General features: G+C 40.6%; 1 protein-coding gene across 2 annotated transcripts in view; it reads right to left on the bottom strand.

Moving 5' to 3' along the window:
- MTPAP (mitochondrial poly(A) polymerase) overlaps positions 1-15,716 on the bottom strand; it is a 182,256-nt gene that overhangs the window by 130,348 nt on the left and 36,192 nt on the right. For both annotated transcript variants that reach the window (XM_069211289.1, XM_069211290.1), the window contains exon 4: positions 4,691-4,915. In XM_069211289.1, coding sequence (XP_069067390.1) covers positions 4,691-4,915 — 225 coding nt within the window. The remainder of the gene's footprint in view (positions 1-4,690; positions 4,916-15,716) is intronic.

Genomic DNA, 15,716 nt, shown 5'->3' on the forward strand with positions numbered 1-15,716 from the left:
GGAAGGTTGGAAATGGTAGGGCTTTGGGGTTTGCTCTTATGTGACTTTTGTAATCCCAAGCAGTATAATGGTAATGATGGAGAGTCCTATCAAATACCTCTGCTGAATGCCACTGGAGTGACAACCTCACCCTACTCTTCGCAGACAAAGCTACACACTTAAACCCCTGGTGATTTGCCTACACACACTTTATGGTTTGAATTGATTATGGACCCCCAACAAACATATTGACATGGGTAGGATATACACCACCCTGGTGGTACAACTTTGCTCTAAGACATTGAGAACCTTGGTCCTTACATGTTACAAGATAAACAGTGTGACAGTGGTTAATTATTCACCAGCCGTTCTTTAGATCAGGTGACCTTACTGGAAGTACCGCCTTGGATGGTGAAACAGTGCACTTATACTTCGAGAACTTAGGTCCCCACAGAGTACCAACAGTACTCACTGATGACAGTAAAATTATTAATCGCCAATTTGGTGGCTACAACATTACAAGGAACTGCATTTCTTTTTTAAGAATGAGGATCCTCTGTTATTCAGCATTAGAGGAAACTACATTTCCCATGATCCATGGGCGTCACTCATAATATGACATGTCCTCCATCGGCCCTCTGACACTGTGGGGATCTTGAAATAGCAGCTCCCACCGCCTTTTTGATTGTACAAGTGGCTGGAAGCTGGCATTAGTAGCTGCAGAGGAACGGTGTTTCTTTTGAGGACCTGAGTAATGTTTTGGGTGAGCTACTGTTCCCGCATTCACCCGCCCACCTCCTCACTTATGATATTGAGATTTTTGCAAATAACACAGGATTGACTACCATGCTTTTATTTCTGTAGTAATGCGTGAGTGTTTATAGCGGTTGCCGAAATCAGGATCCCTCATTTAACAGTGGTTCTGCTACTTCTTGTCCATTTGCCTACATGTGAATGTTGATTTTCTTGTGCGAGATGCTGTAAGCTTAACGGAAACACTAACTTGCTGATGGCATTTAACCCTTTTGGTGGCAGCATGCAACGCTAATCCTTTAACAATCTGTTATTATGATCGCATACCAAGTGTAAGCGAAGGATATTGCCTCAAAAATGAAACTTTCTGAACCTTGAATATAAGAAATGTATAAAACATTCATTATGCGTGTCTGGCTGACTCACATTATAATTTATTTATCTCATTCCAGAGTGTGTGACTACAAAGGACATCGTTCCTATCACCCAGAACAGAAGTTTGTACCCCTAAAATTTAGGGTAAAAGGGCTGTTAACATTTGGGCATTTACAGCCCCTATAATTAATGAATTATTCAATGATTTCCAGTACGGTTGAGAGTTAGAAGCTCACTTTTCCTCTACCCCACTAATATTGTAGCAACAGTAACGCATGATTTTTCAGCACAACAGTCACACTTTTTTAGCAGTGATTACTACTTGCATGTTCACATCTGTGTGCAGTTGCTTTGAATTTAAGTGATAGCTATACAACAGGATACCTGAAAAAGATATATGTTTTTACCTTTTCCCTAATAGATGTCTGTAACGTATTTCACCACTCAGGTAGGACTTCAGTGTTATTCTCAATAATTTGGGGGGGGGGGGGTGTTATTACACCACAGGGCTCGAAAAACATCCTCGACCACTCGCTATGGCGAGTTTTATTTTATGAGGTCGAGCTATTTTTAGATTCCATTCAACCCTTCTGGCATGTGGACAAGGAAGAGGTGTTCTGTTCAGTCAGAAACTGAATTAGCAATTAAGATGCCTTTAAATCTTATTCATGTCACATTTGCTCTGTGTTCGGAGACAGGTGTCAAAAGTCAGTTTGTCTTCTTGCAATGCAAATACTTTTCCTTGTGACTGCAGAGTTCTAGAATTTTGTAAGATGAACTGTCTGACCAATGTGAAATGAAAGGCTTTTGGTATCAGGTTTTTCCTAACACACATTTATATAACTAAGTCAAATTTACAAACATTTCAAAATATAATTCAGTAGCGGTGAAAGACCATTTTTTTGTACTTGTGTGTGATGAAAAACAAAGTCAGAACACTTTACTTGGTGATGTGCAAATGATAAATGTTTTCTGAAACTCAATTTTCACAGATTATGGATAGTACAATATATAGTTTTATCAGTAAAGCTGCAAGTTAGTGGGAAGGTTTTTGGACACTTCTTGGAAATTGACTGCCTGTAAATGACAGTGTGCTACCACATCATGCTTTAGTCATATATTTATTTAAAGTGAGTGTTTAAACATAAACTGAGAAACACTCCTGCCCTGATGGCAAAGCTATTGGTAAACTAAGAGGCAAGTCATGCATGGATCATGTGTAGCCTATATTGTGGCTAGGTTTATTATACATGGAGCAAACGTTTAGTTTATTTAATCAAACAAAAGAGGATTTTTTTACAGCAGAAATGCTGGACTCACACATTTGAAGGTCCACTCATAAGTGAGAATGAAGAAAAGGCAACTGTAAAATACAATATTTGCTAAGGATCACACAATTTGAGACCCATTTAAGGGTCAAATACTTTACAGTTAGGTCGAGTAGATTGTTCAAGCTATTCGACCTGCCGGTGTAGTAACATTGTTGTCATTTTTAGAGGCCTGCTCCATTTTCACTAGGGATCCGGAGCCCTGAGGAATGACCCATGCCAGGTTAGGCTTTTTGTGAGCACAGAAATATGTTGGCTTATTCTGACGTGCTGAGTATCATTTTCAGTAATTTAGTTGCTGTGTTTTTAGTCATACCTACGGACACCACTAATAAAGGTAAATTATACTGGTAGTCCAGAAGGTATTTTTAAACTCATCTGGATCTCAGTCATTGTCCACTAGCTTTTTGTATGAGAACTCTCGTTCTGGTGTAGAACTACTGTAAGGTTGAGTCCGCCCTGGTGGCACGGTCCTACCAGGGTGGTGGAGAGGTGGTCAATGATAAAGCATGACATAACTAAGTGTGTGAGACCACCTCTTCCATAGAAATAAATCTGTTTTTGTTGCTTCCACTAGTGTTCATGCTAACCCCAAAAGGTGGGATGATATAGCTTTAAATAGGAGTAGGAACAGGTAATAACCTACCTAATAATTTGCCTGCCACCACATTATTTGTGATATATATTTTTTTTAAATACTAGCATGCATCAACAAATGCTTCAAAGAAATAGTACCTAAAGTTCACATTAATTTAGCAAAAAATGTTTTTGTACTTGCATTTTTTTCTGAACATTTTATTTTGAATGCAAAGATCACCAATCGTGCTTACAAGCTTCTGCAAACATTTGTATCTAATCAGAAAGCATTCTGGGAGGGTTGCGTTGGCTCTCATTTTACCAATGAGGCTACTGGATTTGGGCAGCAGCATGACCTGAATTGTGGGGAACTGAGTTCGATCCCACACCATGTGACAACTGTGGGCCTAATCCGTTTCCAGCCAGCTAGCAGTGCCTCACCTATGCCCAAGAGCAGGGGTGATCTGTGGCAACAACACGCATGACATTGTGACTTCTCTGGGAAATTGTGGTGGATCATATCTCATCCTTCTCTTTCAGTTACATTTGTCTCACACATGCAAAGACAAACAGAAGCAGGGAATGGTTCAATGAGATATATTGAATCAGATGCCTCCTAGATAAAATGACACAAACTGCAATAATTAGGATGATAAAATATACTAGAAGCAGAATGGTGTCAAGAAGCGTGAAACACAAGAAAAGTCACTTGCACTCCACTGTCACTATGCAAGATGTGTGATTCTTACCTACACCACTAATGTTCTCTGTTAGAGCACAGCAGAATAAGCCCTAATCTACTCTTCAGGACCCCCCGGGAAGACATCATTCTCCATACCAGAGTCTGAAGCTTGTTGTCTATTGAAACACCTTCCGCATGTAAGCCAGGAAAGCAGTTGGTTGTAGTGAGATCTAACAGCATGTGGTAGCAGTAATCTGGCTGGAACCTCCTTAAACATGCAAGGGACAGATGTTCTTATAATAAAACAACTAGTGTTCTGAGTAAGTGTCCCCATGTAAAAATACATATGTTTCTGTGAAATGTTAGATGTTAGAAATGTTTGTGCCGGCAACCCTATCTTGTCGCAGCCTTGAATAAAGCATAGAGTGAAAGAATGTTGTGCTAAGAAATGTTAATGCTTTCCTAAGCGAACGGACAGCAAGATAAAATAAAATAAACCATTGCCACAAATGTGGTTGTTTCTAAAAGAATAAAATGAAATACAATGAAACACTACTAGGCTAAAGTGCACAGACAGCAGGCCTAGTTGCTCAAACAGCTTTCTCACAGACATCACTAAAACGGCTTCACAACAGGAGCACTATACGTAGCCTCATATTGTTAAACTTTTCAAAATTGTGTGTACCATGTAAACTGGCAGCCAAAGGGTTTGTGCTATAGAGGGTTGAGCCTTCTTGTCCCAAGGACAAAGTAAACATGAAAACTTGTTGTTCTTGACCCCAAATAATATGTCCTGGGCATCGGGCTATAGGAATCCCACACCCCTAAAGTCAAAAGTCTAAAACCAATTGACGCATTCTTTGCTTTGGAAACTACTACAAAGGATTTGCATGCTCTCTTAATATCAGGGACACCAAAGGCTAAAATATGCAAAAACAAACATTCATTGTTTAATATGAGTCCCATCTCCATTTCAGTATTTTTATTTAACTCTTACCTTCCCAATGGCACTCTTTCTAATGTCATCAAGATCCAAAAACAAGTCTAGATCACAGCCCAATTTGCCAAACGAGTTGACTGTCGAGCCAAATGGTTTCACTGTGGCTTCTGGAAAATATGCACTCACAACATCGTTTATCAGTGAGCTGACCAGAAAGCGAAGCCTAGTGTTCTCTTCGGTGAGCTGGTACTCATCAACCAAACAGAACAGCTGCTCTTCAATCTAGATGACAAAAATGGAGCACGTTTTAATAAATATCAAGAAAGGCTGAGGGCCCATAACGTGAACCTGCGATAGCATAACACATTTTATTCTATAATGGTTAAAGATTCTGATAAAATGTCACACTCTTTAAATTAAACAGTCATATATTTGAGCACACTTTTTTGAACTGCAAATTAAACACAGTTTTAACAAAGGAGATATTAACCAAAAATCTGTTTTGAGTCAAGTGCCAAATGAAGTACAAGGCTTCAGTAGGACTTTGGAAGTGTTTTTTGAGATTGTGGTTTACATCTGTCAATATAAAATGAAGAGCTCAAGATTTCAAATGTAAAGAATTTACCATCAAGGGAAAGTCGGAGGATGGGATGGTACACAAATCATAAAATAATGCCCGAAATGGCAAATGCTCTATGGTTCTTATTACAATGATGGCAACACAAGCCTAATCCTTGTGTATTGTATGGCATGTCTTAGAATGATTTTTCCCACTGTAGGAAGCATAAAGCTTCAAAGTAAAATCTCACTCATGCTTTAATAGAAGGACAACCAAAGAAGTCACATCACTTATTTCAGCACATTTATAAAATACCACAGCACACAACGTATCTTCAAGTTTACTTATCCCTACTTTCCTGGGTAGGTCTGAGGACTTTCTGTAGGTGTTTCATACATTTCTAAACAGCTTAAAAGAAAAAAAACTAAATGAGAAATAGATTATTTGGATACCAATAGGAAAAATGTAGTACTAGTTTGTAGGTGGAAAGAGACACCTGTTAAGTATTAAATTCATGGTTCAATATGTAGCAGCACACAAAAGAACCCTCTGACATGGATTGCAATATCTTTATTCATAGGCTAAGGCAAGAGAAATAACTTACTTAGCTGTGTTTGTCACTTTACATTTTTTATTTCTGCATGTATATATATTGTATATATATCAATCTGAAAATCTCATCAGGTGCCAGAATGGATCTGGAAATCATTGCAAGAGCTCCTGTACACCGGCAGGTGGTGCCACCGCCCTCTGTCACAACTCTGTCTAGCCTATGGAGATTACTACATGGAGCCACATACAGGTGACATCCCTGCAAGTCGAACTTAACTGTTTGCTTTTTTTCAACACCCTCAAGTGCTGTGCCTGGCTGACAATACAGTTTGTAGGCAATGGACCCCACAGAGCACAGATACCCTATGCCACCTACGGGTACAGAAGACATTTATTATTGCCAAGACAATGGCTGCTTCGTTTGGCTGTCCTAATGTTGAGGGAGCCGGCTAGATGATGGACCACCAGCAAGAGCCAGTGAAATGCCATACAGCACCACAATCTCTACGCCTCCAGAAAAATAGCCTGTGGCCCCAAGCCTTCCTGCTTATTACAGCAACATATTGTGGTCCTGATGTTTGTTAGCACTTGGATTCACCAGCCCTTGATGGACTACAGAAAGGCCTTAAGAGTCAGAAAGATGGCATGTAGCTTCATAAGTTTTATATGATGGAGATGCTCCACCAGAAACTAGAGGCCTCTGACCTCCACCTCATCCAGTTGAATTCCTCTACTGAGAAGTGATGCATCTGTCACCAATGTGACTTCTTAAAGGGTACAAAGAACTGTATGGCACAGGTCTGACTGGCAACCAATTGGGGTCTGTTGTTCACCATTGTAAGCCCCAAGACTCCTTGCTGGAGACATGGGTCTTATTTGAGATGTACCACCAATGCTGAGCCTACTGCCGTAGCAAGTTCAATTGGAGGGCTCTCGTGTGCTACCAAGAGCAGGTGCCAGCAGAATCACAGAAGAAAGTACCAAAGGAAAAAGCATAAGTAAGAAAGTGGAGAAAGAGGCTGAAATGGTAACTTAGATAAGGGAAGGTAGAACACAGAAATTCATCACAATCCTATATGTGACAGTCAAGATAAGAGTCCCCACGAAGTGCATAAAAACACAGAACCAAGGGTTGTGACATAAGCTTAGGTTAACAAAGAGATGAAGGGCAAGAAAAGAGAGACTTAAGGTAAAATTGATACAAGAAGGCATAACCAACGTGAATGCTATCAATGTAGTAGAACTGATATATTGTGTATACCAGTAAGTACCTATTTATGTCCAGCACAAGGGTTTTAATGCTTGGAAGTGAAATGTCAGCAAGGGATTTCAACAGTAGCAAATATCAGTGTGAGGTAAGAAAGCCATATGGCTGTAGTCAAGTAAAGAACATTGGAGTGAAACAAAGCAAAATATTGTAAATAAAGTGTTTAGAAATATGGAATATCACTACAATTAACACTGAAGTGTTTCGGATGAGTCAAAAAGCACGGCAGAGGGAGCCTGGAATCAATTTTAAAATCTGCAGGCTGGCATGTCATAGCTAAAGAGTTGACAATGGCAGGGAAATTTGTGGTATATTAGCTCCAGGTTCAGTACCTGGTCCCAAGAGGAAGGTGAAGCCAGTGTTTGTTTGCGAGAACACAGAATGCACTTAAGAACCTAACACAGGTTTCCTATGCTTCTTTTTCAACTTGACTATCAACTTCGCATTACATGAAGAAAGTGATCTTGACTAGGACCGATGTGATCAGGAACAGCCACATTTTTTGTCCTCAGTGATATGGAGTTTGGTTTTGTGTTCCCTGATGGTTTTGGGGTGCTCCACTGACCATATGCTGCAGGACATGGATTCATTTTTAGTGGAGCAGCATGACAGTCAGATGTCAGGTGGATCCATAGCCAACATCCACTTCTGGCACAGGCTGCATGGTTTGAAAACAGTCATTTCAAGGGCTACATCCCAGCACACATGACAAACATTTCACAAGGATTTCAGAAAATTATCAAAAGGAATGGAGTTCCAGATCCGCACTGAAGGGTGCAGAAAAAGAGGATCTGAGGTTCAGGGGCAGTACCAATATACAGCTACTTGTCTTCATATATGGAGGGGGATGCAGCACGACACAGGCCAACGGTGCCATGTATGGGGTTGCAGGAGCTATTGCAGATGTTTTCCAGATGCACGTTGATGCCTGTAAAGATTCACAAGGTGAAATATACAAATGGGTTTCCCCCACCCTAACCACTGCATTCAAAGCTTTGGCAACTTTTAAGTTATTTTCGAACTAGAATTCCAAAATTACAACACATCATCTTTGTGCAAGAAAGATTATTCAGAAAAGTTATGCTCAGCTTATTACCCTACTCTCTGCATGGCCCCTTTTACTTCGTGCCCTAGCACTTGCTCCTTTGTTAAATTGTGTCTAATTGAGGAGAATAAGTCTTTGAGAGGAGCACCATGCACAGAATATAGGATAAAGCAAGAACTTTATAACAGCAAAGAGCTGGTAGCAGCACAGACTCACAGGGAGAAAGACAGAACGAGACTAGCAATGGGGCTGTGGGTGTGTAATATTGCTGGGCTGATGGACTTGCAAACTAATTGGCACTTTGGGGGAAAAACTAAGCAGCACAGCTATGGAATGGTATTTCTCATTCCTAGAAAGGCAGAGAAGGGTTAGGATGGATGAGTTCAAGTCCACCCCATCTCTACTTGTGGGAGCCCCAAAGAGTTATTCAAACAGAAAAAACAACGGGGTAAAAGGACTACCAAGTAAGTTCTGCTTTTATGGCACATAGGAGACCAAAAGTGTAGGCATTATTTATGTATTTACAACATTTATATAGCCCAATTGTCACCAACTCTGGTATCCTGGCGCTGACGACTAGAAAAAGGTACTGGTTCAGCAGGTTATAGGCAAATAGGATGAGGCAGAAGTTTTTTTTATTTTTATGAAATAGCCAGGTCGTCAAGGCTCTCCTAAACTGTAACAAGCCCAAAGATGTTCTAAGGCAGCTTATTCCAAAACTGACCCACATTAGGTTGGAAGGCTGGACCACCTAGACTCACTTTCCGAAACCTAATAACACAGACCAGGTTTCCGGCACTTGAGCACAGGGCTCTTCTGGGAGTGTAACCTCTCAGTCTATCTCGTAGCTGTGCCAGACCCCTGCCTTGCAAAGCCTTGAAGACAATACACATTGCTTTAAAAATAATCCTCTGCCTCACTGGAAGCCAGTGGAAGTCCTTCAAGGCCTCAGTCACAGAGGATCTCTGAGGGCTATTTAGTGCAAGTTTGGCTGCTGCTACCTAGACTCTGAGTAATCTATTAACTAAATCAGGTGATGATGATGGCTGACTAATGGAATGTTATGTTAGACATAAAAGGTGACAACCAACTGTGGTTATGTTGCAATGCTGGTAACTATTGTATATAAGCAGATTGGTTACATGAGGATGTTGTTGGGTAGAGGAGGCCGGGGTTATCTACTGCTGCAATGCTTGGTTTTGCTTCAAATTTCTGCCTGTATATATCCCTTGTCTTCTTTTCAATAAACAGATATTGCAATATCTTGCAATGATATGCACTGCACTGTTTTTTTCTTTTTGTTGTTGTGGATACTAAACTCAATAAAACAGAGTTATAAGAAATAAATCAGGGGCTCCAAGAAATATAGCACTGAAGTAGTCCAGTCTACTTAATATCACACATCTCACCACAGGAGACTTAGCTTGGGCGGGTAGTAGAGGTAGCAGCTTCCTAAGACCCTGTAGCAGTGCAAAGCAAATGCTAGCAACTGGACAGCTGTCATCAAGTAATACTCCAAGATTCCAAACAGTGACTAATGGTTGAATCTCGCCACCGCCCGAAATGGGCCAAAAATTGGGAGGGAGAGCCATGGTGTACTGCCATTTGTTAAATTTTGTTTTGACCAATGACTTTGTGTTTCACCACTGCGCATATTAGTTGCTCAATGTTCACCAGTAGCACATGGTATGTTTTGTTCAGTTTAGCCGCCTATGGGCTTTGACATTGCATTAGTCATTACATTCTGTATTCTGCCTATTGGCTTTGACATGGCATTAGCCATTACTTTCTGTATTCAGTTGAGCCGCCTATGGGCTTTGACATTATATTAGCCATTACATTCTGTATTCTGCCTATTGGCTTTGACATGCTGTATCCAGTCTAGCCGCCTATTGGCTTTGACATTGCATTCCTATTGGCTTTGACATGATGTATTCAGTTTAGCTGCCTATTGACTTTGACATGCTATTAGATATTCTGCCTATTGGCTTTCACATGCTGTATTCAGTCTAGCTGCCTATTGGCTTTGACATGATGTATTCAGTTTAGCTGCCTATTGGCTTTGACATGCTATTAGATATTACATTTTGTATTCAGCTCAGCTGCCTATTGGCTTTGACATGATATTATACATTGCATTTTGTATTCAGCTCAGCTGCCTATGGTCTTTGACATGATATAAGACATTGCATTTTGTATTCAGCTTAGATGCTTATTGGCTTTGACATGACACTAAACATTGCATTTGATATTTAGGTTAGCTGAACCAAGATGTTTTGTTCTCACAGTAGACTAGACCTGATAAGAGAGGGTACATGGTGTTGTTTTTCTCCGCTTGAGCTTGGGAACAGGAGTAGTCTTGGAGACCTGGCCAGTCTCCAAAAGGCTTGCTCAGTTTCCCAGGTCTGAGAAGAGGGGGCACAACTTTGTAACGAATGTAACAGGCTGCAGAGAGTCAGATTCGAATCTGCCGGACCTCGTGCTGGAGCTTGGCGCCAGCTGGCAGCAATCCCGTGTGGGTAGATGAATCTCTTTCTCCCGGCTGACAGGGGGTCATCAGCTTGCAGACCTTAGAAAGATGAAGCTGTAAATAGTTTCCCACACGGTGAAGTATTTGTTTTGCTTTGCATTCAATATCTTATAAATATAACCTGCTGTGTATATTGCAAACTGATATATTTTGTTTGATTAACGCGGGCTTGAAAGCTACTAATTCGTCATACATAAAATTTGTGGTTGGGGAAGAATTAACAACAATAAAAGTCTTCTTTGAACTCAGAAGTGCATTTCTGGTGTTTTATGTATGTGCTTAAAAACTAGATAAGAGGAAAGCACTACAATTGGTACCAGGAGTGGGGTCGGTCATTAAGAGGTGATTAAGGGGTTTGACGAGTTGGTAGATTTCTACGTGCACACTTTAAAAGTGTAATTGTTTTTGTTGTTTTGAGAATTACAGAAATTGTTTTGTTGTTTGGAGAATCACAGTAGCACGGCAGACCATGTCTGAGAATGCATGTGTTGTTAAACTGCCCGATGGTGCTAAGAAAAACTGTGAATTGTTTTCTGTTTGGAGAATTACAGAAGCACGGCAGACCATGTTTGAAAATGCATGTGTAGCTAAACTGCCTGATACTGCTTTGAGAAATAATTCCTGTTGTACATATGTTGAAAACGTGTTTCACATTATATTGTCTTTTGGAAGTAATGATGACAGAAAGGTCTGGATACCTTTATCTGCTTACAGAGAAATGCAGAAGAAATGTAGGAAGTTGGAACATGAAAATAGGAATTTACGTGAGCAAATTAGCCCGACTGAAAGTTATAAAAAGGCTGTTTTAGAAGAATCTTTCTTGTCCCATTCCAGTAATGAGGGGGTTAAGACAGCTCCGAGCTGCACTGAGTTTTCGTGTGAGCCAGGGTTTTTGGCAGTGAAAGCGCATTCCTTAACTGATAAGATGGACGAGAGAGACCAGAATGTGATTTACGAGTTACCGTTGCAAAATGCACAAGTAAAACGAAGGATTTTAGAGCAAGACACCCCGAGTTTCATTAGCTTGTTTGATTTTTGGAAAAAGAATAGCCCTCATTTGAGAGAAATCCTAACACTTTTGTATATGGTCACTGTGAAAAATTATATGCAGTTGCGCGCTTGTGATTTGGCAAATGAAATAATGCAGACTTTAGGTTTCTGCGCAGTGCAAGAAGGAAATACTTATGTACATGTAACTCAAGAACAAGGAAAGAAAATAGTGCCCCTAGCTAGAATCATACAATGGATCTGGTACTTGCAAGACAGGGCTAGAGTACCACAGGTAAAAGAGTTATCAATGAAGTTGTGTGCACCATTTGAATTCGTGTCTACTGAAGATAAAAAGCATGTTTGTTTTACTAATGATTCATTGACTGAAATGTTGCTTTCTGGCACAGTAGAAGGAACAGCGTTGTATAATGTGTGTCAGATTTTAAAGCAAGAGCTACGTGAGATGTGTCATTTTTACGCTGATTTTTGGTCCATTACTAATGTTTTAGCACCTAACTGGTTCAATTACCTTGCAGATGTTAATGAGAAAAATTCAGAGAGAGAAGTGTTCACCCAGAATTCTGCCTTAGTGGGGATGGCTAAGTGGGTGCCCCAGAAATGTGAACAGCTGAGAGAAAAAGCCACTTACAGGTGGGCAGAGATGAGAGAGATGCACATTCCCCTAGATTTGATAAAAACTGTGCAGTACGCCCAAAAGCAATCTGTCATGCAAGCAGTCACAGAGCAGTTGGGGAGAGGAAAGTTACCAGGACAGAAATGGCAAATTGATCAGGTTTTAGGGAGAGTGATTGCTGAAAATTACCAAGGAAAAATCGAAATTATGCTGATACCTAGAAAAGAATCTGATTCATTCAAACAAATTGGAGACAGAATGGCCCAAATTGGCAAAAGTGCAGTGAATGGAGGTTTGTTAAAGAAGGAGTCTGCCCCAGCCCTTCTGACAGTGCAAGAAAAGGGAAGCTGTGGCGCAGCAGATAAAAACCTCAGTGCTGATGTGTGGGCTGAAGCCCAAAGTGATCCTCCAGAACCTGCAGAAAATATAACAAAGGGCCTCAAAAACGTCCTGCTGATTATAAAACAGGGAAAGAAAGAGGAAGGGTGCAGTTTAAATGAAAAATGTTATTTGCAAGAAAAGTCATACTTGTTTCTTTTGCAGATCCTACCACGTTTCGCCACTGTCCCTGAGTGTGCTGTGTGGTCCCCCTTCCGGTGTGTGCGTGTGGGGTCGGGGAAGGGACCGAATCCCCAACCTGAACCTGGCCGAGTAAAGTGCCAGCACCATGGATCCATTTTGCGCAAACTGCGCCTTCAGTTCAAGTTCAACTTGTTTGATTGCATTCTTCCACTGGAACTAAGCTGTGTTTTTTTTTTTTCCCTCTCGTATGGAACTCTGACTTTTGCTTATCTTCCAGCAAACCTTTCAGGTGGACCGTGCCCCTTTACATGAGTAGAACTCATGCCACATCAAATTGCTAACACTGTTGAATTAGAGACTCATTCAGAGTATAAAAATTGCCCAGTCTTTTCTATGTAGATGTATCTGATGTGAAAGGTTATGAGATCAATGTGTTAATTCACTTCTATTGCTTTACAGGGATTGCTTTGATCATTCAAATCTGACTTGCTGATAATGTTTTTTTTTTGTTTGTGCTGATGTTTTTTTGTTTTTGTTTGAAACAAGAGATATGTGAAACAAAAATTCATTGGTCAAAGGGCGGAATGTACTGCCATTTGTTAAATTTTGTTTTGACCAATGACTTTGTGTTTCACCACTGCGCATATTAGTTGCTCAATGTTCACCAGTAGCACATGGTATGTTTTGTTCAGTTTAGCCGCCTATGGGCTTTGACATTGCATTAGTCATTACATTCTGTATTCTGCCTATTGGCTTTGACATGGCATTAGCCATTACTTTCTGTATTCAGTTGAGCCGCCTATGGGCTTTGACATTGCATTAGCCATTACATTCTGTATTCTGCCTAATGGCTTTGACATGCTGTATCCAGTCTAGCCGCCTATTGGCTTTGACATTGCATTCCTATTGGCTTTGACATGATGTATTCAGTTTAGCTGCCTATTGACTTTGACATGCTATTAGATATTCTGCCTATTGGCTTTGACATGCTGTATTCAGTCTAGCTGCCTATTGGCTTTGACATGATGTATTCAGTTTAGCTGCCTATTGGCTTTGACATGCTATTAGATATTACATTTTGTATTCAGCTCAGCTGCCTATTGGCTTTGACATGATATTATACATTGCATTTTGTATTCAGCTCAGCTGCCTATTGGCTTTGACATGATATTATACATTGCATTTTATATTCAGCTTAGCTGCCCATGGGCTTTGACATGATATAAGACATTGCATTTTGTATTCAGCTTAGATGCTTATTGGCTTTGACATGACACTAAACATTGCATTTGATATTTAGGTTAGCTGAACCAAGATGTTTTGTTCTCACAGTAGACTAGACCTGATAAGAGAGGGTACATGGTGTTGTTTTTCTCCGCTTGAGCTTGGGAACAGGAGTAGTCTTGGAGACCTGGCCAGTCTCCAAAAGGCTTGCTCAGTTTCCCAGGTCTGAGAGGAGGGGGCACACCTTTGTAACGAATGTAACAGGCTGCAGAGAGTCAGATTCGAATCTGCCGGACCTCGTGCTGGAGCTTGGCGCCAGCTGCCAGCAATCCCGTGTGGGTAGATGAATCTCTTTCTCGCGGCTGACAGGGGGTCATCAGCTTGCAGACCTTAGAAAGATGAAGCTGTAAATAGTTTCCCACACGGTGAAGTATTTGTTTTGCTTTGCATTCAATATCTTATAAATATAACCTGCTGTGTATATTGCAAACTGATATATTTTGTTTGATTAACGCGGGCTTGAAAGCTACTAATTCGTCATACATAAAAATTGTGGTTGGGGAAGAATTAACAACAATAAAAGTCTTCTTTGAACTCAGAAGTGCATTTCTGGTGTTTTATGTATGTGCTTAAAAACTAGATAAGAGGAAAGCACTACACATGGGGACCCTGCTTCAAGAGCAGCTTAAACATTCAGTTTTGTTAAGGGAGTTCAGGCTCGACATTTAGCAATATCTAACACACAGTTCTGAAAGTCTGCCACTACTTATGGCTGTCTTTTTAAGAGGCAGAATCAGCTGTGTGTCATCTGCATTACTGACTACCCTGCTATTGTGTGCTCTCCTGAGGGAAATGAGCAGCCTCATATAAATATTGAACAGGATTGGACTGATTGCCAAGCCCTGGGGTACCCCATGTTGCAAATATTTAAATCCATATAGATATGGGGGCAAAGCAGCCACCTGACAACGATCAGAGAAAAAGGATTCCACCCACTTTAGTACTACACCACCAACCTTAAAAATTAGGCTAATCTGGCTAATACAGAATGATGACTGACAGTGTAAAATGGAGTCGACAGATCAAGCATGATCAAGACTGCCGACTACCCACAGTTCACCTTCATCCTTAGCTCATCTATATCCACTAGAAGAGAAGACTCAGTTCCAAGTCGAAGCCAAATTCTTCATCCTCCAGTAAAGAGGAGGCTTCCAGCTACTGAGACAAATTCATGCTCACAAATCGCTCCAGCACTTTCACCGGGAAAGGCAGTAGTGAGATAGGTCAATAGTTGCTTAAAACTGATGGACCTGCTAAGGAGTTTTTTTTGTTTTTTTAGAAGGGGGTGACAATTGCCTTTTTCCAGACTTCTGGTACTTCACCCGTAAATAGAGATTGGTGAAAGACTTGTCACATAGAAGAAAATAGTTAATCTCAAAACTCTTTTCATAGCTTAAGAGGTAGGGGATCTCGAGGCGAGCCCAATGAGGTTGATATAACAATAGATCGAATGCATTCTTCCGAAAAGAGACCAAAACTCTCTAGCCTACCTATATGGCTCTCAGATTAATCTGATTTAATCTGGACCATAGTAACTCCAGGCTGGGAAGAGGGGGTCAATTTCTTCCATGATCTTAATGATTTTCTTTTCAAAGAAGTAAGCTAGGTTATCGGTTAATTCTTGTGAAGGTGTACTATCCTGCTTTACACAGTCCGGATTGGATATTTCCAGAAGAATATTAAATACCTTCCTAGTACCT

The sequence above is a fragment of the Pleurodeles waltl genome, chromosome 10 (assembly GCF_031143425.1).
Source record: "Pleurodeles waltl isolate 20211129_DDA chromosome 10, aPleWal1.hap1.20221129, whole genome shotgun sequence".
NCBI classification, from domain to species: domain Eukaryota; kingdom Metazoa; phylum Chordata; class Amphibia; order Caudata; family Salamandridae; genus Pleurodeles; species Pleurodeles waltl.